Source organism: Desmodus rotundus, chromosome 2 (assembly GCF_022682495.2).
Source record: "Desmodus rotundus isolate HL8 chromosome 2, HLdesRot8A.1, whole genome shotgun sequence".
NCBI lineage: Eukaryota > Metazoa > Chordata > Mammalia > Chiroptera > Phyllostomidae > Desmodus > Desmodus rotundus.
In genome coordinates this window covers 191,861,670-191,877,703 of record NC_071388.1, presented here as the reverse complement: position 1 = coordinate 191,877,703, position 16,034 = coordinate 191,861,670, and the positions used below count along the sequence as shown (strand labels likewise).

General features: G+C 36.6%; 1 protein-coding gene across 1 annotated transcript in view; it reads left to right on the top strand.

Moving 5' to 3' along the window:
* Positions 1–16,034, top strand: part of ABCA12 (ATP binding cassette subfamily A member 12) — a 165,155-nt gene that overhangs the window by 95,588 nt on the left and 53,533 nt on the right. The window contains exons 16-22 of the mRNA XM_045198539.2: positions 143–307; positions 622–832; positions 1,831–1,970; positions 3,973–4,092; positions 7,253–7,343; positions 14,694–14,873; positions 15,446–15,761. Coding sequence (XP_045054474.2) covers positions 143–307; positions 622–832; positions 1,831–1,970; positions 3,973–4,092; positions 7,253–7,343; positions 14,694–14,873; positions 15,446–15,761 — 1,223 coding nt within the window. The remainder of the gene's footprint in view (positions 1–142; positions 308–621; positions 833–1,830; positions 1,971–3,972; positions 4,093–7,252; positions 7,344–14,693; positions 14,874–15,445; positions 15,762–16,034) is intronic.

The following is a 16,034-nucleotide window of genomic DNA, read 5'->3' as shown; positions in this document are numbered from 1 at the left end:
ATGGTATATTTGTGTTTAACCATTTAATAATCTTCCAAAATGTTTTCCAAAGTGGCTTTCCCTTTTTAATATTATCACCAATGGTGTGTGCAGATTCTGGTTTCTCCACATAAATCATTTATTTTTGTTCTGTTTCTGTTAGGTGTTTTTCCCCAGGGAAGATCAAAATCCAGTAGAAAAGATGACAGAACTCTTCGTGAAGCTCAAAGGCATCCTCAATCAGCTGGCTTCCGGCACACACCCACTGCTCAGCAAAATGAGGTCCCTGAAACAAATGCACCTGCCCAGAAGCGTTCCCCTAACGCAGGTGGGGAAGTCACCCAGTGGTGTTCTTGTTGGAAAATTCCTTTTGTCATATCAACTTGTATTTAAGATTAGTTATAATACATTGTTACAAATAAGGTACACTGCAAAAAAAAATCTACAAGAAAACTCTTCTACTCTGGCTTAAATTGAAGTTTCACAGTCTGCATTTCCACTTGGGATACATGTTTCAGAGGAATTGTGAAGTATGGGAACTATAAGAATACTCTTAAGTATTATCAGGTTTTGTTTCGAGACTGTTTTCAGGAAATCTGTAGCTCATACAATGTTCATGAATCGTGGGTTTTGGTCTCACAGGCAATGTACAGAAGCAATCAGATGAGCACAGCCCCGGGATCATTTAGCACCATCTCCCAAGCCTTGTGTTCCCAAGGAATCACCACTGAATACTTGACTGCCTTGCTGCCCTCTTCCCAGAGGCAAAAAGGCAACCGCACCAAAGATTTTTTGACTTACAAATTAAGTAAGGAGCAAATTGCGGCAAAATATGGAATTCCCACAAATGCCAGTGAGTATACTTCAAAATCAGCATGGTAGCATCACCTAACAGCATTGTCTACTCTGTCTTAGCTTTTTACAATCAACGAAGTATCAATCTTCTCCAAGTATAAAAATAGACACCATTTATAGAGCACTTTTCCCATGTCAAGCATGTTACGTATATTAACTCACCCGCTCTTCACAACCACCCCGCGAGGTACGCAGGCCTGGCTCTTCATCTTAGTAAGGGGACAGAAGGCACAAGGAGACTGAGGAATCTGATCACAGTCAGCCAACTTGGAAATAGCAGAGTTGTGATTTGGGCCCAGGCAACAAGTCTGCTGTGAAGTCTAGCCACTTACCCATAACGCTGAGCATCTGTCCGTCATAACTACACCTTCTTTGCCAAGACAGAACGTAAAGACACACTTTAAATCTGTGCAGTCAATATTTTTTTGTAGCATTCTAGAATTAGAAATCTGCATCAGTGTAGAGAAGGCCCGCGAATGCAGCGGGACTATGAACATTTAGTGGCACATCAAAGTCATTTACTTCGTCTACAAGCTTTGAGATGTGAAACAGGATCTGCTGAGCTCTTCCGAGTAATACATAGATGTTCAGCATAGCAATTGATTGACTCGCTTCCTTATCTTCTTATTTATTCAGCAAACATTCATTAAACAGCTCACGTATCTGGTACACACACACGCACACGTGTGTGTATTCTAAATTAAGTGCTGGCGAGGTGGATCTATTGGAAGCAGTTTTGCAATTTGATTTTCGATCTTTCTAACTCCTCTCGACAAAGTGCCATCACTTCTTATGAGCTTGTTTATTGTGTTAAAATTTCATACCTAAAAAAAAATTGTTACTGTGCTTTCTAACTTAGATATCAGATGCTTCACATCTGTCAATAGTGCTAGGGCATTATTTTGGGGTGCGATAACAATAATCTGTGTCAATTTACCATCCAGAAATAGATTGGAAATACATACACTAAAATTGTTTATTACACTTTCTTTCCAGCACCATTTTGCTTCTCCCTTTACAAAGACATCATTAACATGCCTGCTGGACCTGTGATTTGGGCTTTCTTGAAACCTATGTTGTTGGGAAAGATTCTGTATGCGCCATATACTCCGGTCACAAAGGCAATAATGGAAAAGGTTTGTCCATTATAAATCAAAGTTTCTATCTTGCATATTAAAATGATTTTTAAAGTAGCCAACTTCCAATTTTATTCTAGCTGACTCAGATTTCTTTATATCTTACCTACTATTACCTTTGGCTTTCTGAAACTGTTCGTACTTCTCAGCTTGCGTCCTGTCTGTAGATTGGGTGGTAGCTCTTTGAAGAGAAATGAACCATGTTGATACTTGACAATGAGGTTAGTGAAAACAAGGCCTCGGATTTTTCATCTTATCTCCCAAAGCAGAATGTTTCTTGACAACTCTTGTCTAACTTTCTAAGTATGTAACAAGAATGAACACTAGACAAAATAATATTGAAGCATTATATAACTAAGTTAAACAAAAACAATCCCTAAATAATAGATTCTTGACTTCATATATATGGTTGTACAATATAACATCTTATATAGAATACAGAGGTTGATCCCTGGCTGGTGTGGCTCAGTGGATTGAGCACCAGCCTGTGCACCAAAAAGTTGCATGTTTGGTTCCTGGTCAGGGCACATACCTGGGTTGTAGGTCAGGTCCTCAGTTGGGGGTGTGCAAGGAGCAGCCAGTCGATGTTTCTCTTGCACATCAATGTTTCTCCCCCTCTCTTTCTCCCTCCTTTCCCTTCTCTAAAAATAATAAATAAAATCTTGTAAAAAATACAGAGGCTGAGAAATTCAACATTATTAGTTGTAACCATTACTTATCTATCTGATTCAACCGTAATAACATCTCCCTCTCACTTTTAAAATTGGCTTTAATGATTTGAATTATACAGTTAATGCTTTTAAAATGAGAGAATAAAAGTAAAAACAAATCTCTGTTTTACCATTACTTGTTTGCTAAACTGTAGTTTATGTAAATATAACATTATTTTTATGTCTATAAAAATGGACATAAGGGCATCACTGATTTCTAGAATGTTCTTTTTATTGAAATACATTTTAATATCTTATTTGCTGTATTGACTACACACTTCTACACAATTTTGCATGAATGAAGTGATTGCATGCTTATTTTCTAGTGCAGTTTTTTTTTTCTTTCCTTTTTGCTTGGTTCTCACCTCCTCTTTTTGCCCCCCTCTTATTCTGCTCTTCTTTCCATGAAAACTAATGAATGTTAGCATTCAAGGATGTGCCTTTTTATAATTTATGACATCTCTCTCATCCTTTTATAAATTATTAAACTATATATACATTCATATGCAGAGTTCTCTGGTCATTGTTTGAATTATTAAAATTAGGCTGCATTATAATACTTTTAAATGTATTGCCTTACTCATACAACAATACCTTGTGGAAATTTCTTCCAATTCAATAGGTGGAGTCTAAGTCATTCTTTTCTGAAGATTGAAAATTTTCGTATCACAGAATTTACTCAGCCAGTCCTCAGTTGTTGGGTGTTCATTTTATATCAAGGGTTTATTTTTGATTGTTGCTAATCTAAATGATGTGGCAACAAATACTCTTGGGCATTTGACTTTACACAAGGGTATTTTTATTTCAGTGAGATGAATGTTCATGATTGAAAGATTAAAAGCTATTGTATTTTATTTTAATGACCAATGTCAGATTGCTTTCCAAAAAAGGCTGTAACGTCTGTTTCCACCAGCAATGCAAGAGTGTGTCCTCTCCTTACAGCCTTCCACTTTGCTGTTTTCTTTAGCAGTAAATTTAAGGGTATCTTTTGTAAAATGAACAGCTTGTGAGAACTGCAGAAAACGTGCTTTTATTTTGGCCATAATTTCACTCTGGACATGAAGCAAACCCTAAATTTTCCAGAAATTTTACAAGTGATCTTGACCCTATAAAAGCTGCTATTTAAAAAGTTTTGACTATCTGAGAAATTTCTGGCAATACGTTTTACCTTTTAGAAGTGTTTCTTTAAGTTATGTAACAAAACAACCTCAAGAGACCTTTTTGAAATACAGGAAAAATACTAATAAACAAGATCTGTTTTTTATTTATTTATTTTTTATTTTGTCTTTAAGTCTAATGTAACTCTGAGGCAGCTTGCAGAATTAAGAGAAAAATCTCAAGAGTGGATGAATCAGTCACCACTTTTCATGAATTCTTTCCACCTGTTAAACCAGACGATTCCGATGCTCCAGGTAAGAGATGGTTCTGTCACTCACTTTCGTACGACTTATAATTCTTTGCGATTTTAATCACCTTCATTACAGGAATAGTAAGATAGGGGCTCAGAGTCTATATTCAGCTGATTAAAATTCCTCTTCTCCAGAGAGCCGGTCTGGGGCAGGATAACAGATCTGTCACTCACGTCCGTAATCATCCCCCTCTCGGATCACAGCTTTTCTGTAATTCAGAGATAAGCCATCGTACAAGTTGATCTTGAGACAGCTAGTGGTGGAAATCTGTTTTCCAAAAATAAAATGCTACAAAAACGAGTTAAAATATACTTATTTCTTTATTTCTGTACTTTAAAATCACGCTTTGCTATTTTAACAGAAGCAGATGTCCTACAATACTAGTACACTGGAAAAGAATGTTACATTTGGGGAGTTCTTTGGTAGAAACATATGACACTCTAGTTTTGGTTAAAGATTTGGCCATGCAACTCAAAGAGAGCGCACACTGGTTGAAAAGTGTAATTTGCTGTTCTTGTGAGAGATGCGGGATAGTTGGGAGGTGATGCAAGTAATGTGGGGAAATCACACAAAGAGCTACTGATAATTACGGACCAAGCAGAGCTGGATCAGTTATCTGCTGGAGAAGAGAAAATTTGCAGGAATGACAGCAACACAAGAGCTTCGCAGGAGATTGGCTTGTCTATCAAGGGATTGACAGAGGCCCTTGGAAAAATGATGGAGCCCTAAAATATATATATTTTTAATGCCTTTTTAAATAATCATGCTCAAGAAGTCAATCATAGAATAAAGGATTTGAATTGTACAACTTTGTCAGGAAAATTATAGCCTAAACATTCTGTACTCAGTCCTTGTTTTTACTAATAATTAGTGCATAGTTATAATTACAACCTGATTTTTTATTATAAATAATACAAGTTTCTAAAACAGATATTTAATATATTTGATTAATATACAATAAACGTTTCATCAAACATCTTCCCCACAATTACTATTAAATTTGGTTTTAATTATAAGGACATTCATTTTAAGTGTCCTCTTTCAGTGAATCTCAGAGAACAAAGGCTACTTAGTACTTTATCAGCATATGTGGAAGATTGCTTTGTCTGTGAACAGATAAAAAGCCCACACATAATATTTCATTAAAGAAAGCTTTGTTAGCTAAAGTGGCACATTAACAAAGGGCATGATCCACGCATGGCAGGCCTGAAGGGCAGTGATTTCCTAAGAAGAAATCCCATGACCATATCCATAAAGGGGCCGTCACCTAATGAACATATCTTCATTCTGTTCTAGACCAGAATACATCATTATTCTTAATTATTGAGGAAAATGTTGTTTCTGCAAATGTGCATGGAATTTGAAGTTTCACACTTGTAGCGCCAGACCTGGCTTTTCCATTTGTGAACCCTTAGGCCAGTTCCTTAATCTACTTGGTCTGAAGTTTATGAATCTCTAAAATGGGTACTGATAACCACTTCAGAGACTTATAAGGATCCTATGTGTGGAAACACTTAAACATGGCATTGTATCTCAGAGAGAGGGATGGTTGGAAAAGGAGAGATGGGGGAACGGGAATCAGCTTCGATGGATCATCTCTGAAACACTGCAAACACAGTGCCTCGCTTATTAGTTATGCTCTGACTCAGTCAGTCTTTCCGTGAAACACCATTTAATTTCTGGTAAACAGTTAGGTTTTCAAAGGACTCGGTATCATAGAATATAGCTGTGTGATAGACATCAGTCTGCAGGGTACCAACTACTCTTAGACTCCTCAGCAGCTATGGATTTAGCAAATTAATTCTATTATATATATGTATGCTTTATGAATGCGTATTATTCTCACTCATTTATGTCCATGATGACAAAACAGAAGATATTGTTAAGAAGGATAAAATAAGTGGTACTGAACTGACCTCTCAAGGGACTTAAGAAGTTGACTTTAAGAAGGGACTTAAAGTCGACTTATGTGAGTCAACTTAAGCCTGACTCACATAAAAACTGGGCCATGAGTTGACCCATAAGACACACATAAACATTTCTTTAATCAAGTTGAAGTCTCTTCCTTCAACTTTCCCCTTGGGCCTTATTGTGTGTCCTTAGGGGAATTTATACACTTTGGTTTTTTTTTAATTTTATTGAACTTATTGGGGTGACATTGGTTACAAAATTATTGAAGCTACGGGTGTACAATTCTACAACACATTGTCTGTATGCTGTACTGTGTGCTCACCACCCCAAGTCAAGTCTCCCACCACGGGGACTTACACACTTTTGTTAGCCCTAGTCTTGTCCTCTGTTATCTGGGCATAATGATAGTACTTGCCGCAAGGTGTTACTGAAAACTGAGAAAGTCACGGTAAACTCTTATTAGACAGTGCCCTGCACATAAGTTCCCGGTAAGTAATACCTAATACTACTTTTACAATGATAGAAGTTATACGTCCCAATTTTGAGAGAGAGCTATAAAAGCTTTTATATTTTAAAGCATTTATGTTTTACTTTAAAATTTTAAGTCTTTCCATGGAGTAATTTAAAGTTTTATTATTAGTTTATTTTTTCCATGTTCAGGTAGTTGCAGTTATTAGCATATAGAACAACATTATAATAATTTACATTTCACTGTTTTGATGAGTCATTCATCTCTACTTTCCAGAAAAATAACCAGAAGCTGGGAAGGCTGAATGCTTGCTGAAACCGTCACAGCTAGAAAGTAGTAGAGCTAGTATACCAAAGAGTTGTGAGGTCAAATTCCATGTAGCCAACCCAATTTTTAAAAAATTGTTTTTGTTTGCATCAGCTCAACAAAATTCAACTATTAACTATCAAAATTTTGTATAAAATATGTTAAAAAATGCTATAATATCTGTGGGAAAAGAATTGCTAAATTGAATATGATCTCCTAATGTAGATAATGGTCATATCTGGCTGTTTTCGCGTGCCGACCAATTTGTGTCTAGAGAAGCAAACGCCTAGCAGTCCAGGACATCACCAGCCACATTCCTTCTCTTTCTTTCTCTAGAATTTGTATGTGGCCCTTTGCAATGTGGGACATTCGGAACGCCCAGTGGTGGTTCCTTGATTTCATGGAGGGTATTATTAGCTGATGAGTAAACGTGTTTTCCTCTTGTAGTAAAACTAATTCTCTACTATTATTTGTTAGAATACACTAAGGAACCCTTTCGTGCAAGTGTTTATCAAGTTCTCCGTGGGACTTGATGCCGTTGAACTATTGAAACAGATAGATGAACTCGGTGAGTCTGTATTCACATAACTTGTATTCATTAGTGGTGTCAGAAATGTGAAAATCACTGCCCCATATGACATCTTCTTTTCCTTTTCTTTTGTATTTGTTTTTTTCTCAGGAAAGTAAACTCCTGGATATATATCCATTTTCTTCCCCATTAGTTGTACAAGTAGTAATGATTATTTGGATACCCAGTAACTGTAGTTAGTTTCAGTAATTATAAGGTGATATATTTCATGTAAGTGCAGCTTTTCCTAAAATCACAGATAGGCTGGTTGGTTGCTAAGTGTAAGAAGACACTTTTTATTTTTTGGTAGCTTAAAGAAAAGCAAGTCCTTAAGGACAAAGGAAGATGAAATGGTTTATTTCTGGATACATCTAAAGTTTTTTCTCCACTGGCCTCAGAATCACTTTGACTAACCCAGAGTGTAACTGGAAGAGGTTATAGAGTTAGCAAAAGCAAAACAAAAGCAATACAGAGCTTCAAAAAAAACCCCAAAAAACAAAACCCCAAAACTACATCAGTAGTCGAGTTGGATCCTCCTCTCATGGTTGTTTAGAAGGACCAGACCGAAGAGGATAAAAAGAAACCATCTGAACTCATGCATTCTCTCTGCCATTCCTACCTTCAACCTAAGGGATGCAAGGCATCTAGTTCAGTCTGTCTGATTCACTGTTGCTATGCAACCATGGGTATGAGGAAGGGATTGGGAGCATCAAAAACTGGCAGCAGTAGAGCAAGTACCCTCCTCCTCATTCCTGGAGCTACAAAGACATAGTGCCTTAGGTCACAAACCAGTGGGGAGGAATTATGATTACATTTGTTTTGTACAGTGTGTATAATTATATGGACTTTATGATACCCAGCCCAGTTTGATTAAAGAAAGATGTTAGTGCATTAGTACTCTAAAAGTATCATTTAGGTAAGGAACCAAAATATCAGGGATATACTACAAAGTTCTTATATAAATTTTATCATTCATAACTTTAGATATAGGATGGGATTTTTTTAGAATTAAAATAGCTAAAATGAATATAGCAATTGATGTTTGTGTAGTTGTATGTGTTGTATATGTAACTCAGTGTCTAAGGCTCTGTATTGTGTGAGTTTGTGGATCACTGACCCTCATAGCTTTTCTTTGAGACTGTCTACCAACATTTTTAAAGAATCCTTGGTGTTGTGTTAATTTCCAGTGGCCACTGCAGGCCACTGTTCAACCACAATTTTGCCCCTCCCCCACCAACATCTGTATCCAGCAAAACATTTCCCTTTAAATTCTAATGAGAAATTCATTTAAGAAGTTGCCCTGTGTTAGAAATTTAGTCTTATATTAGACTGAGGAAGACAACTGTTTGGGTTCTGTGAGGAGGGATTTATGATATTCACAGCTTTCTCAGTATTTATAGTGGTCAAGTCAGTGAAAGTTTAACTGGCCAAGTGATTTATTAACTTCCAATTTCATATTCGCCCTTTGTCTCAGTTGATTTCTTCATAAGAAATCATGAAATTGAAGAGCAATTAAATTCTCTTTCTTCCCAAGTAATTACCTGAAATAAAATGTTGATCATTTAATCTAGATTAATACAGATACCAGTAGAGATAACCCACATAGGTTTTATTTTTATTTTTTATTTAATCTTTACTGTATTTTTTCCATTACCGTTTAGTACCCTTATACCACCCCCCAACAATCACCACACTGTTTCCATGTCCGTGAGTCCTTTTTCCTTTTTTGCTCAATCCCTCCACCCCCCAATCCCACCCCGGCCACTCCTTGCCAGTGCTTGTTGTTTGTTGATTTATTGATTATAGCCATTCGGATAGGTGGGAGATGGTATCTCATTGTGATTTTAATTTGCATTTCTCTGATGATTAATGACATTGAGTATCTTTGCATACTCTATTGGCCATTTGTATGTCCTCTTTAGAGAAGTGTCTATTTAGATCTTTTGCCCATTTTTAAATTGGGTTGTTTGTTTGGCATTGAGTTTTATAAATTCTTTATAATTTTGTATATTAACCCCTTATCAGATGTATTGGCAAATATGTTCTCCCATTCTGTGGGTTGTCTTCTTATTTTGTTGATGATTTCCTTTGGTGTGCAAAAAAACACCTTAGTTAGATGTAGTTCCATTTGTTTATTTTTTCTTTTGTTTTCCTTGCCTGGGGAGATATATCTGATAAAAAATTCTATGAGCAATATCTGAGATATTGCTGCCTATGTTTTCATCTAGGATTTTTATGGTTTCTGGTCTAACATTTAAGTCTTTGATCCATTTTGAATTTATTCTTGTGTGTGGTGTAAGAAGGTGGTCAAGTTTAATTTTTCTGCATGTATCTGTCCAATTTTCTGAACACGATTTACTGAATAAGCTACCTTTAGCCCATCATATATATGTGCTTGCTTCCTCTGTCCAATGTTGACTATAAACGTGTGGGTTTATTTCTGGGCTGTCTATTCTGTTCCATGGATCTATGTGTCTGTTTTTATGCCAGTAGTAGACTGTTTTGATTACTATGGTCTTATATTACAGTTTGATATTAGGTAGCGCGATTCCTCCATCTTTGTTCTTCTTTCTCAGGATTGCTGTTGCTATATAGGGCCTTTCATGTTTCCATATAAATTTTTGAAGTATTTGTTCTAGTTCTGTGAAATACATCATTGGAATCTTGATAGGAATGTTATTAAATCTATAGATTACTTTGGATAGTATGGACACTTTAATGTTCTTCCTATCCATGAACACTGTATGTACTTATTTGTATCTTCAATTTCTTTCTTCAGTGCCTTGCAATTTTCCAAGTACGGGCCTTTTACATCCTTGGTTAAATTTATTCAAAGGTATTTTATTATTTTTGAAGCAATTATAAATGGGATTGTTTTCTTAATTTACCTTTCTGTTAGTTCATCATTGGCATATAAAAATGCAACTGATTTCTGGATATTAATTTTGTATCCTGCTACTTTGCTGAATTCATTGATCAGATCTAGGAGTTTCTTGGTGGAATCCTTGGGTTTCTCTATACATAGGGCCATGTCATATACAAATAAAGTCTTCCTTTCCAAATTAGATGCTTTTTTTTTTCTTCTTGTCCAATTGCTTTGAGTAGAACTTCTAGTACTGTGTTGAATAAGAGAGATGAAAGTGGACATCCCTGTCTTGTTCCTATTCTTAAGGGGGATGCTCGTAGTTTTTGCCCATTGACTATGATGCTGGCAGTGGGTTTGTCATATGTGGCCTTTATTATGTTCAGATATGTTCCCTGTATTCCCACTTTCCTGAGAGTTTTGATCATAAATGAGTACTGGGTTTTATCAAAAGCTTTTTCTGTATCTATTGATATAATAATGTGTTTTTTATCCTTCATTTTGTTTATGTGATGAGTTACATTTATCGACTTGCAGAAGTTGTACTAACCTTGCATTTCTAGAATAAATCCCACTTGATCATGGTGTATGATCTTTTGGATGCATTGCTGTTTTAGTTTGCTAACATTTTGTTGAGGATTTTAGCAGCTATGTTCATCAGGGATATTGGCCTGTAATTTTCTTTCTTTGTAGTGTCTTTATATGATTTTGGAATTAGGATAATTCTGGCCTCGTAAAATGAGTTTTGGAGCCTTTCTTCCTCTTAAATTTTATGAAATAGTTTGAGAAGGAGAGGTGATAGTTCTCAGAATGTTGGGTGAAATTCACCTGTGAAGCCATCTGGCCCAGGGCTTTTGTTTGGTGTTAGTTTTTTGATTACTGTTTCAATTTCATTGGGTGTGATCTGTCTTTTCAGAATCTATGATTCTTCTTACTTTATTTTTGGAAGATTGTATTTTTCTAGAAATTTATCCATTTTGTCCAGGTTTCCCAGTTTGTTAGCATATAATTGTTCATAATATTTTCTTACAATCCTTTGTATTTCTTTGGTGTCAGTTTTTATTTCTCCTTTTACATTTCTGATTTTATTTATTTGGGTTCTTCCTCTTTTTTCCTTGATGAGTCTGGCTAAAGGTTTGTCAATCTTGTTTATCTTTTCAAAGAACCAGCTCTTGAATTCATTGATCTTCTGTATCATTTTTTCTAGACTTTATTTCATTTATTCCTGCTCTAATCTTTATCGTTTCCTTCCTTCTACTCACATTGGGCTTTGTATGTTGTTCTTTTTCAAGTTCCTTTAAGTGTGAAGTTAGATCATGTATTTGAGCTTTTTCTTGTTTTTTGAGATAGGCCTGTAATGCTATGAGTTTCCCTCTTAGGACTGCTTTTCCAGTGTTCCACAGATTTTAGATTGTTGTGTCCTCATTTTTATTTGTTTCCAGGTATCTTTTGATTTCTTCCTTGATCTCATTGTTGACCCACTCATTGTTTAATAACATGTTATGTAGCTTTCATATGTTTTTCAGTGTTCTTCTTGTGATTGATTTCTAGTTTCATAGCATGGTGGTCAGAGAACATGCTTGATATGATTTCAATCCTCTTAAATTTATTGAGACTTGTTTTGTGTCCTAACATGTGGTCTGTCCTGGAAAACATTCCATGTGCTCTTGAAAATATGTCTATTCTGCTGCTTTGGAGTGAACTGCTCTGAATATATCAATTAAATCCATTTGATGTAGTGTCTGCTGTCTTTTTAAGGCTGCTGTCTCCTTGTTGATTTTCTGCCTGGAAGATGTATCCATTGAAGTCAATGTTGTGTTAAAATCCGCAACTATGACTGTATTTCTGTTTATGTCTCCCTTTATGTCCATCAAGATTTGCTTCACATATTTAGGTGGTCCTATGTTGGGTACATACAGGTTTACTAGGGTTATATCCTCTTGTTGGATTATTCCCTTTATCATTACGTAATGTCCTTTGTCTCTTACTATAGCTTTGGTTTTAAAGTCTATTTTGTCTGATATAAATACTGCTACCCCAGCTTTTTTTCTTTTCCATTTCCATGAAATATTTTTTCCAACCCTTTACTTTTAGTCTGTGTGTATCTTTTGATCTGAGATGGGTCTTGTAGGCTGCACATGTATGGGTCGAGTTTTTTATCCACTCAGCTACCCTCTCTCTTTTGGTCAGAGCATTAAGCCATTTACATTTAAGGTGATTATTGATACATAGGTATGTAGTGGCATTTTATTTTTAGACTGTTTTCCTCTTTTTTTTCTTTCTCTTTTCTTCTTCTTCTTAAAGCAAAACCTTTAACATTTGTTGCAGTGCTAGTTTGGTGTTAACAAACTCCTTTAGCTTTTTCTTGTCTGGGAAGCTCCTTATTTCTCCTTAAATTTTAAATGATAGCCTTGCTGGATAAAGTAGCCTTGGTTGTAGGTCCTTGCTTTTCATCACCTTGAATATTTCACACTACTCCCTTCTGGCCTGAAATGTTTCTGTTGAGTAATTTGATGCCAGTCTAATTGGTGCTCCCTTATAGATAAGTCCTTGCTTTCCCCTTACAAATTTTAGGATTCTCTCTGTCTTTAAGCCTTCCCATTTTAATTATCATGTGTCTCGGTGTTGGCCTCTTTGGGTCCAAATTGTTTGGGACTCTCTGAGCTTCCTGGACTTGTGGCTTTTTCCTTCACCAGATTAGGAAAGTTTTTGGTCATTATATTTTCAAATAGGTTCTCGACCCCTTGCTTGCTCTCTTCTCCTTCTGGTAACCCCATGATGTGGATGTTGTTATGCCTTATGTTGTCCAAAATATATCTTAAGCAATCGTCATTTTTTTAAATTCTTTTTTCATTTTGCTGCTCTGCCTGGGTGATTTTTCTCCTATCTTTTCTTCCAAAACACTGATTCTCTCCTCTGCTTCATCTAACCTACTGTTTATTCCTTCCAGTGTATTACTTATTTTAGATATTACATTCTTTATTTCTGACTGGTCCTTTTTTATAGTTTCTATGTCTTTTTTCATGCGGTTGAGTATCCTTATCATCATTACTCTAAACTCTCTATCTGATAAATTGCTTGCCTCCATTTCATCTAGTTCTTCCAGAAAATTCACTTGTTTTTTCATCTGGGGTCTGTTTCTTTGTCTTCCCAGTTTGGCTGCTTTGTATTTTCCACCTTAGTTGTTAAACTAACCAGTCATTAAACTGAGCAGTTGTTAGTCTGATCAAGCTGTAATCAGCAGCTTGGCTTAAGCACCACAGGGTAAGGCAGAGTAATTCCTGTGGGTGGAGGTATTGCTTCTCCTAGATGATGCCATTCAGAGAGGAGTGTTCTGCCTGAGAGTAATAGTTCCTGCAGTATGAGGAATAATTCAGCACAGGGATCCTGGTGGCTTTCCTTCAGTTTTCTCCCTAGAGCCACCAATCCCAGACTCTCCTCAAGTGTCTAAGTCCACTCTGCCCTCCTTTTGCTGGTGCCCAGAGTAAGTGGCTGTGAAAAATATTTTGTGCTTTGGTCCTTTAAGAGCTTTCTGCATCTCCAGCCATCTCTCCCTGGCAGGCAGAAACCCTGCTGCTTTTCACACCTGGATATTATCTGGGTTTCTTTCTAGCTCTGGTGCTATAGGTTGAGGAGCCCAGCTTAAGGTTTAGACGCCATACTTCTCAGGAGGAACCCCATGGCCACTGAAATATCCCATCAGCACTTCAGTTGCTGCCTGTGGGAGCCCAGCCAGCCCTGTTGCATCTCCTCCACACTCCCTACCAGTCACATTGGGGTGAGGTGGTTTCTTCTCTCTGTCCTTGGTTATAAGGCTTCTCTCCAGTTAGTGTTCAGTTGGTTATTCTGGATGATTTTTCTACAATTCAGCTGTAATTCCAGATTGGTCCTAGAAGGAGGTTAGTGTAACATGGATCCCCCACATAAGTTTTAAATCAAACAATATTAGAAAGTTATGTGGCATAGATCTCACAGTCTCCTAAAAAGTGATTCTGTAGCACAACTTATTGAATAATATAGTTTATTTGTTCTATACACTCTGCATAGACTTTCCTTTGCTTATATCATTACATTTCCATTCCCTGAACAAAGCAGGCATTACTGTGTATTCTAAAGTTTCATCTCTGGTTTGTAGTTTTCTTCCTAACTACATGCATATAGATTTTTTTTCAATTATTCACATTTAGTCACTGGTTAATTAAATTGTGGCAGAATACACTTTTAAATTATCTTGTACTGTTGTTTGAACTTGGGTTTACTATACTTGTAACCGAACATTCTATTCAATGAATATTTGCACAACTGGACACATTTTCCTAAATTTAAAGTACTAGATCTTTCTAGAGTAAATTCTACAACTTTCTATTATTTATAGTCTAGTTTGGCATACACTTACCAAATCATTGTTTTGTCTCACTACTACTAGAAGAAACATTATAATATACCATTATAACAGGCTTTCCGTCTGTCTGGTTTTGCTTCTTCAGATACCCTAAGGCTGAAATTGGAAAACAGCATCGACCTCGTTGACCATCTGAACACACTGTCTTCCCTGACAGTAAATATCTCCTCCTGTGTATTATATGACCGTATTCAGGCAGCAAACAGTGTGGACGAAATGGAAAGAGAAGCTAACAGACTCTCCAAAAGCAACGAACTCTTTGGAAGTAAGTGTTATTCTACCAAAGTTTGAGCTTCTCTTTGTACTACAATTGGCCAAATTCTTCCCTCACCTCTTTTATCCAGAACTAAGAAAAGTAGTCTGGGTTGGGGGTGGCGGTCACTGTCCCCTCTGATGTCCTTAGAAACAAGAACCTTTCATGTAGCCAAACAACCATATCATCTGAGCAGCTTTCAATTTATGTGTAATTTTGTTGGTATGCTTAAAATTAAGACTGAAAAGGATTTCATGGTTACAGGGCAAAGTTGAGTCAGTCCTTATAATTATCAAGATTATTCATTGTAAAGTATGTGTTAGTTGTTTTTTATTCCAGTAAGTGGCTCAGAGTGAGATATTTAATCTGGCCACTTAGTTTGTAATTATATCCTCAAACTCCTGCTTTGAATATCTGAGGTTGTTACTCCCAATTAGCCATCTTTTCTGTAAATTGGGAGCTGAACTTACTGTCACATTACTACTCAATTGCCTGTTTGGAAATCCCCTATGTGTACCTTCCAAACAATGAATAATGTCAACCATAAAATAACCTTTCTGCTGTTGTTGCCACTTTATTTTTAGGTGTTATTTTTAAGCTTCCTTCTAACAGAAGCCAACACAGAGGCTATGACTCTGAAGATGTCTCTCTTCCTCCTGTTGTAAAATACACCATCCGCATGAGTCTCAAGACTTCACAGACTACAAGAAACATAAGGACTAAGATTTGGGCCCCAGGGCCACACAATTCTCCATCCCACAACCAGATCTATGGCAGGGCTTTTGTTTACTTACAGGATAATATTGAAAGAGCAATCATTGAATTGCAGACTGGAAGGAACTCCCAGGAAATAGCAGTCCAGGTCCAAGCAATTCCTTATCCCTGCTACATGAAAGACAAGTAAGTCTGTGCACGTTCAGCCCTTGTTAACAATCAGTCATTTTTGGAGAACTCATTTCTGTCCATTCATTCACACGCATCAAGGGAAAAGGATAATATTCACCAAACCTTTGTCAAATGCTTGTTTCCAGGGAAGGGTCCCATCCACACTACAGGGCACAGCTCCACCAAAGCTGCTCATGGTTACCAACACGATGGGATTGATCTTACCAAGTGATCTATGTTTTCTTTATCATAACTCTTAAGTTTTCTGAGGACTTTGGCTCCAGAGTT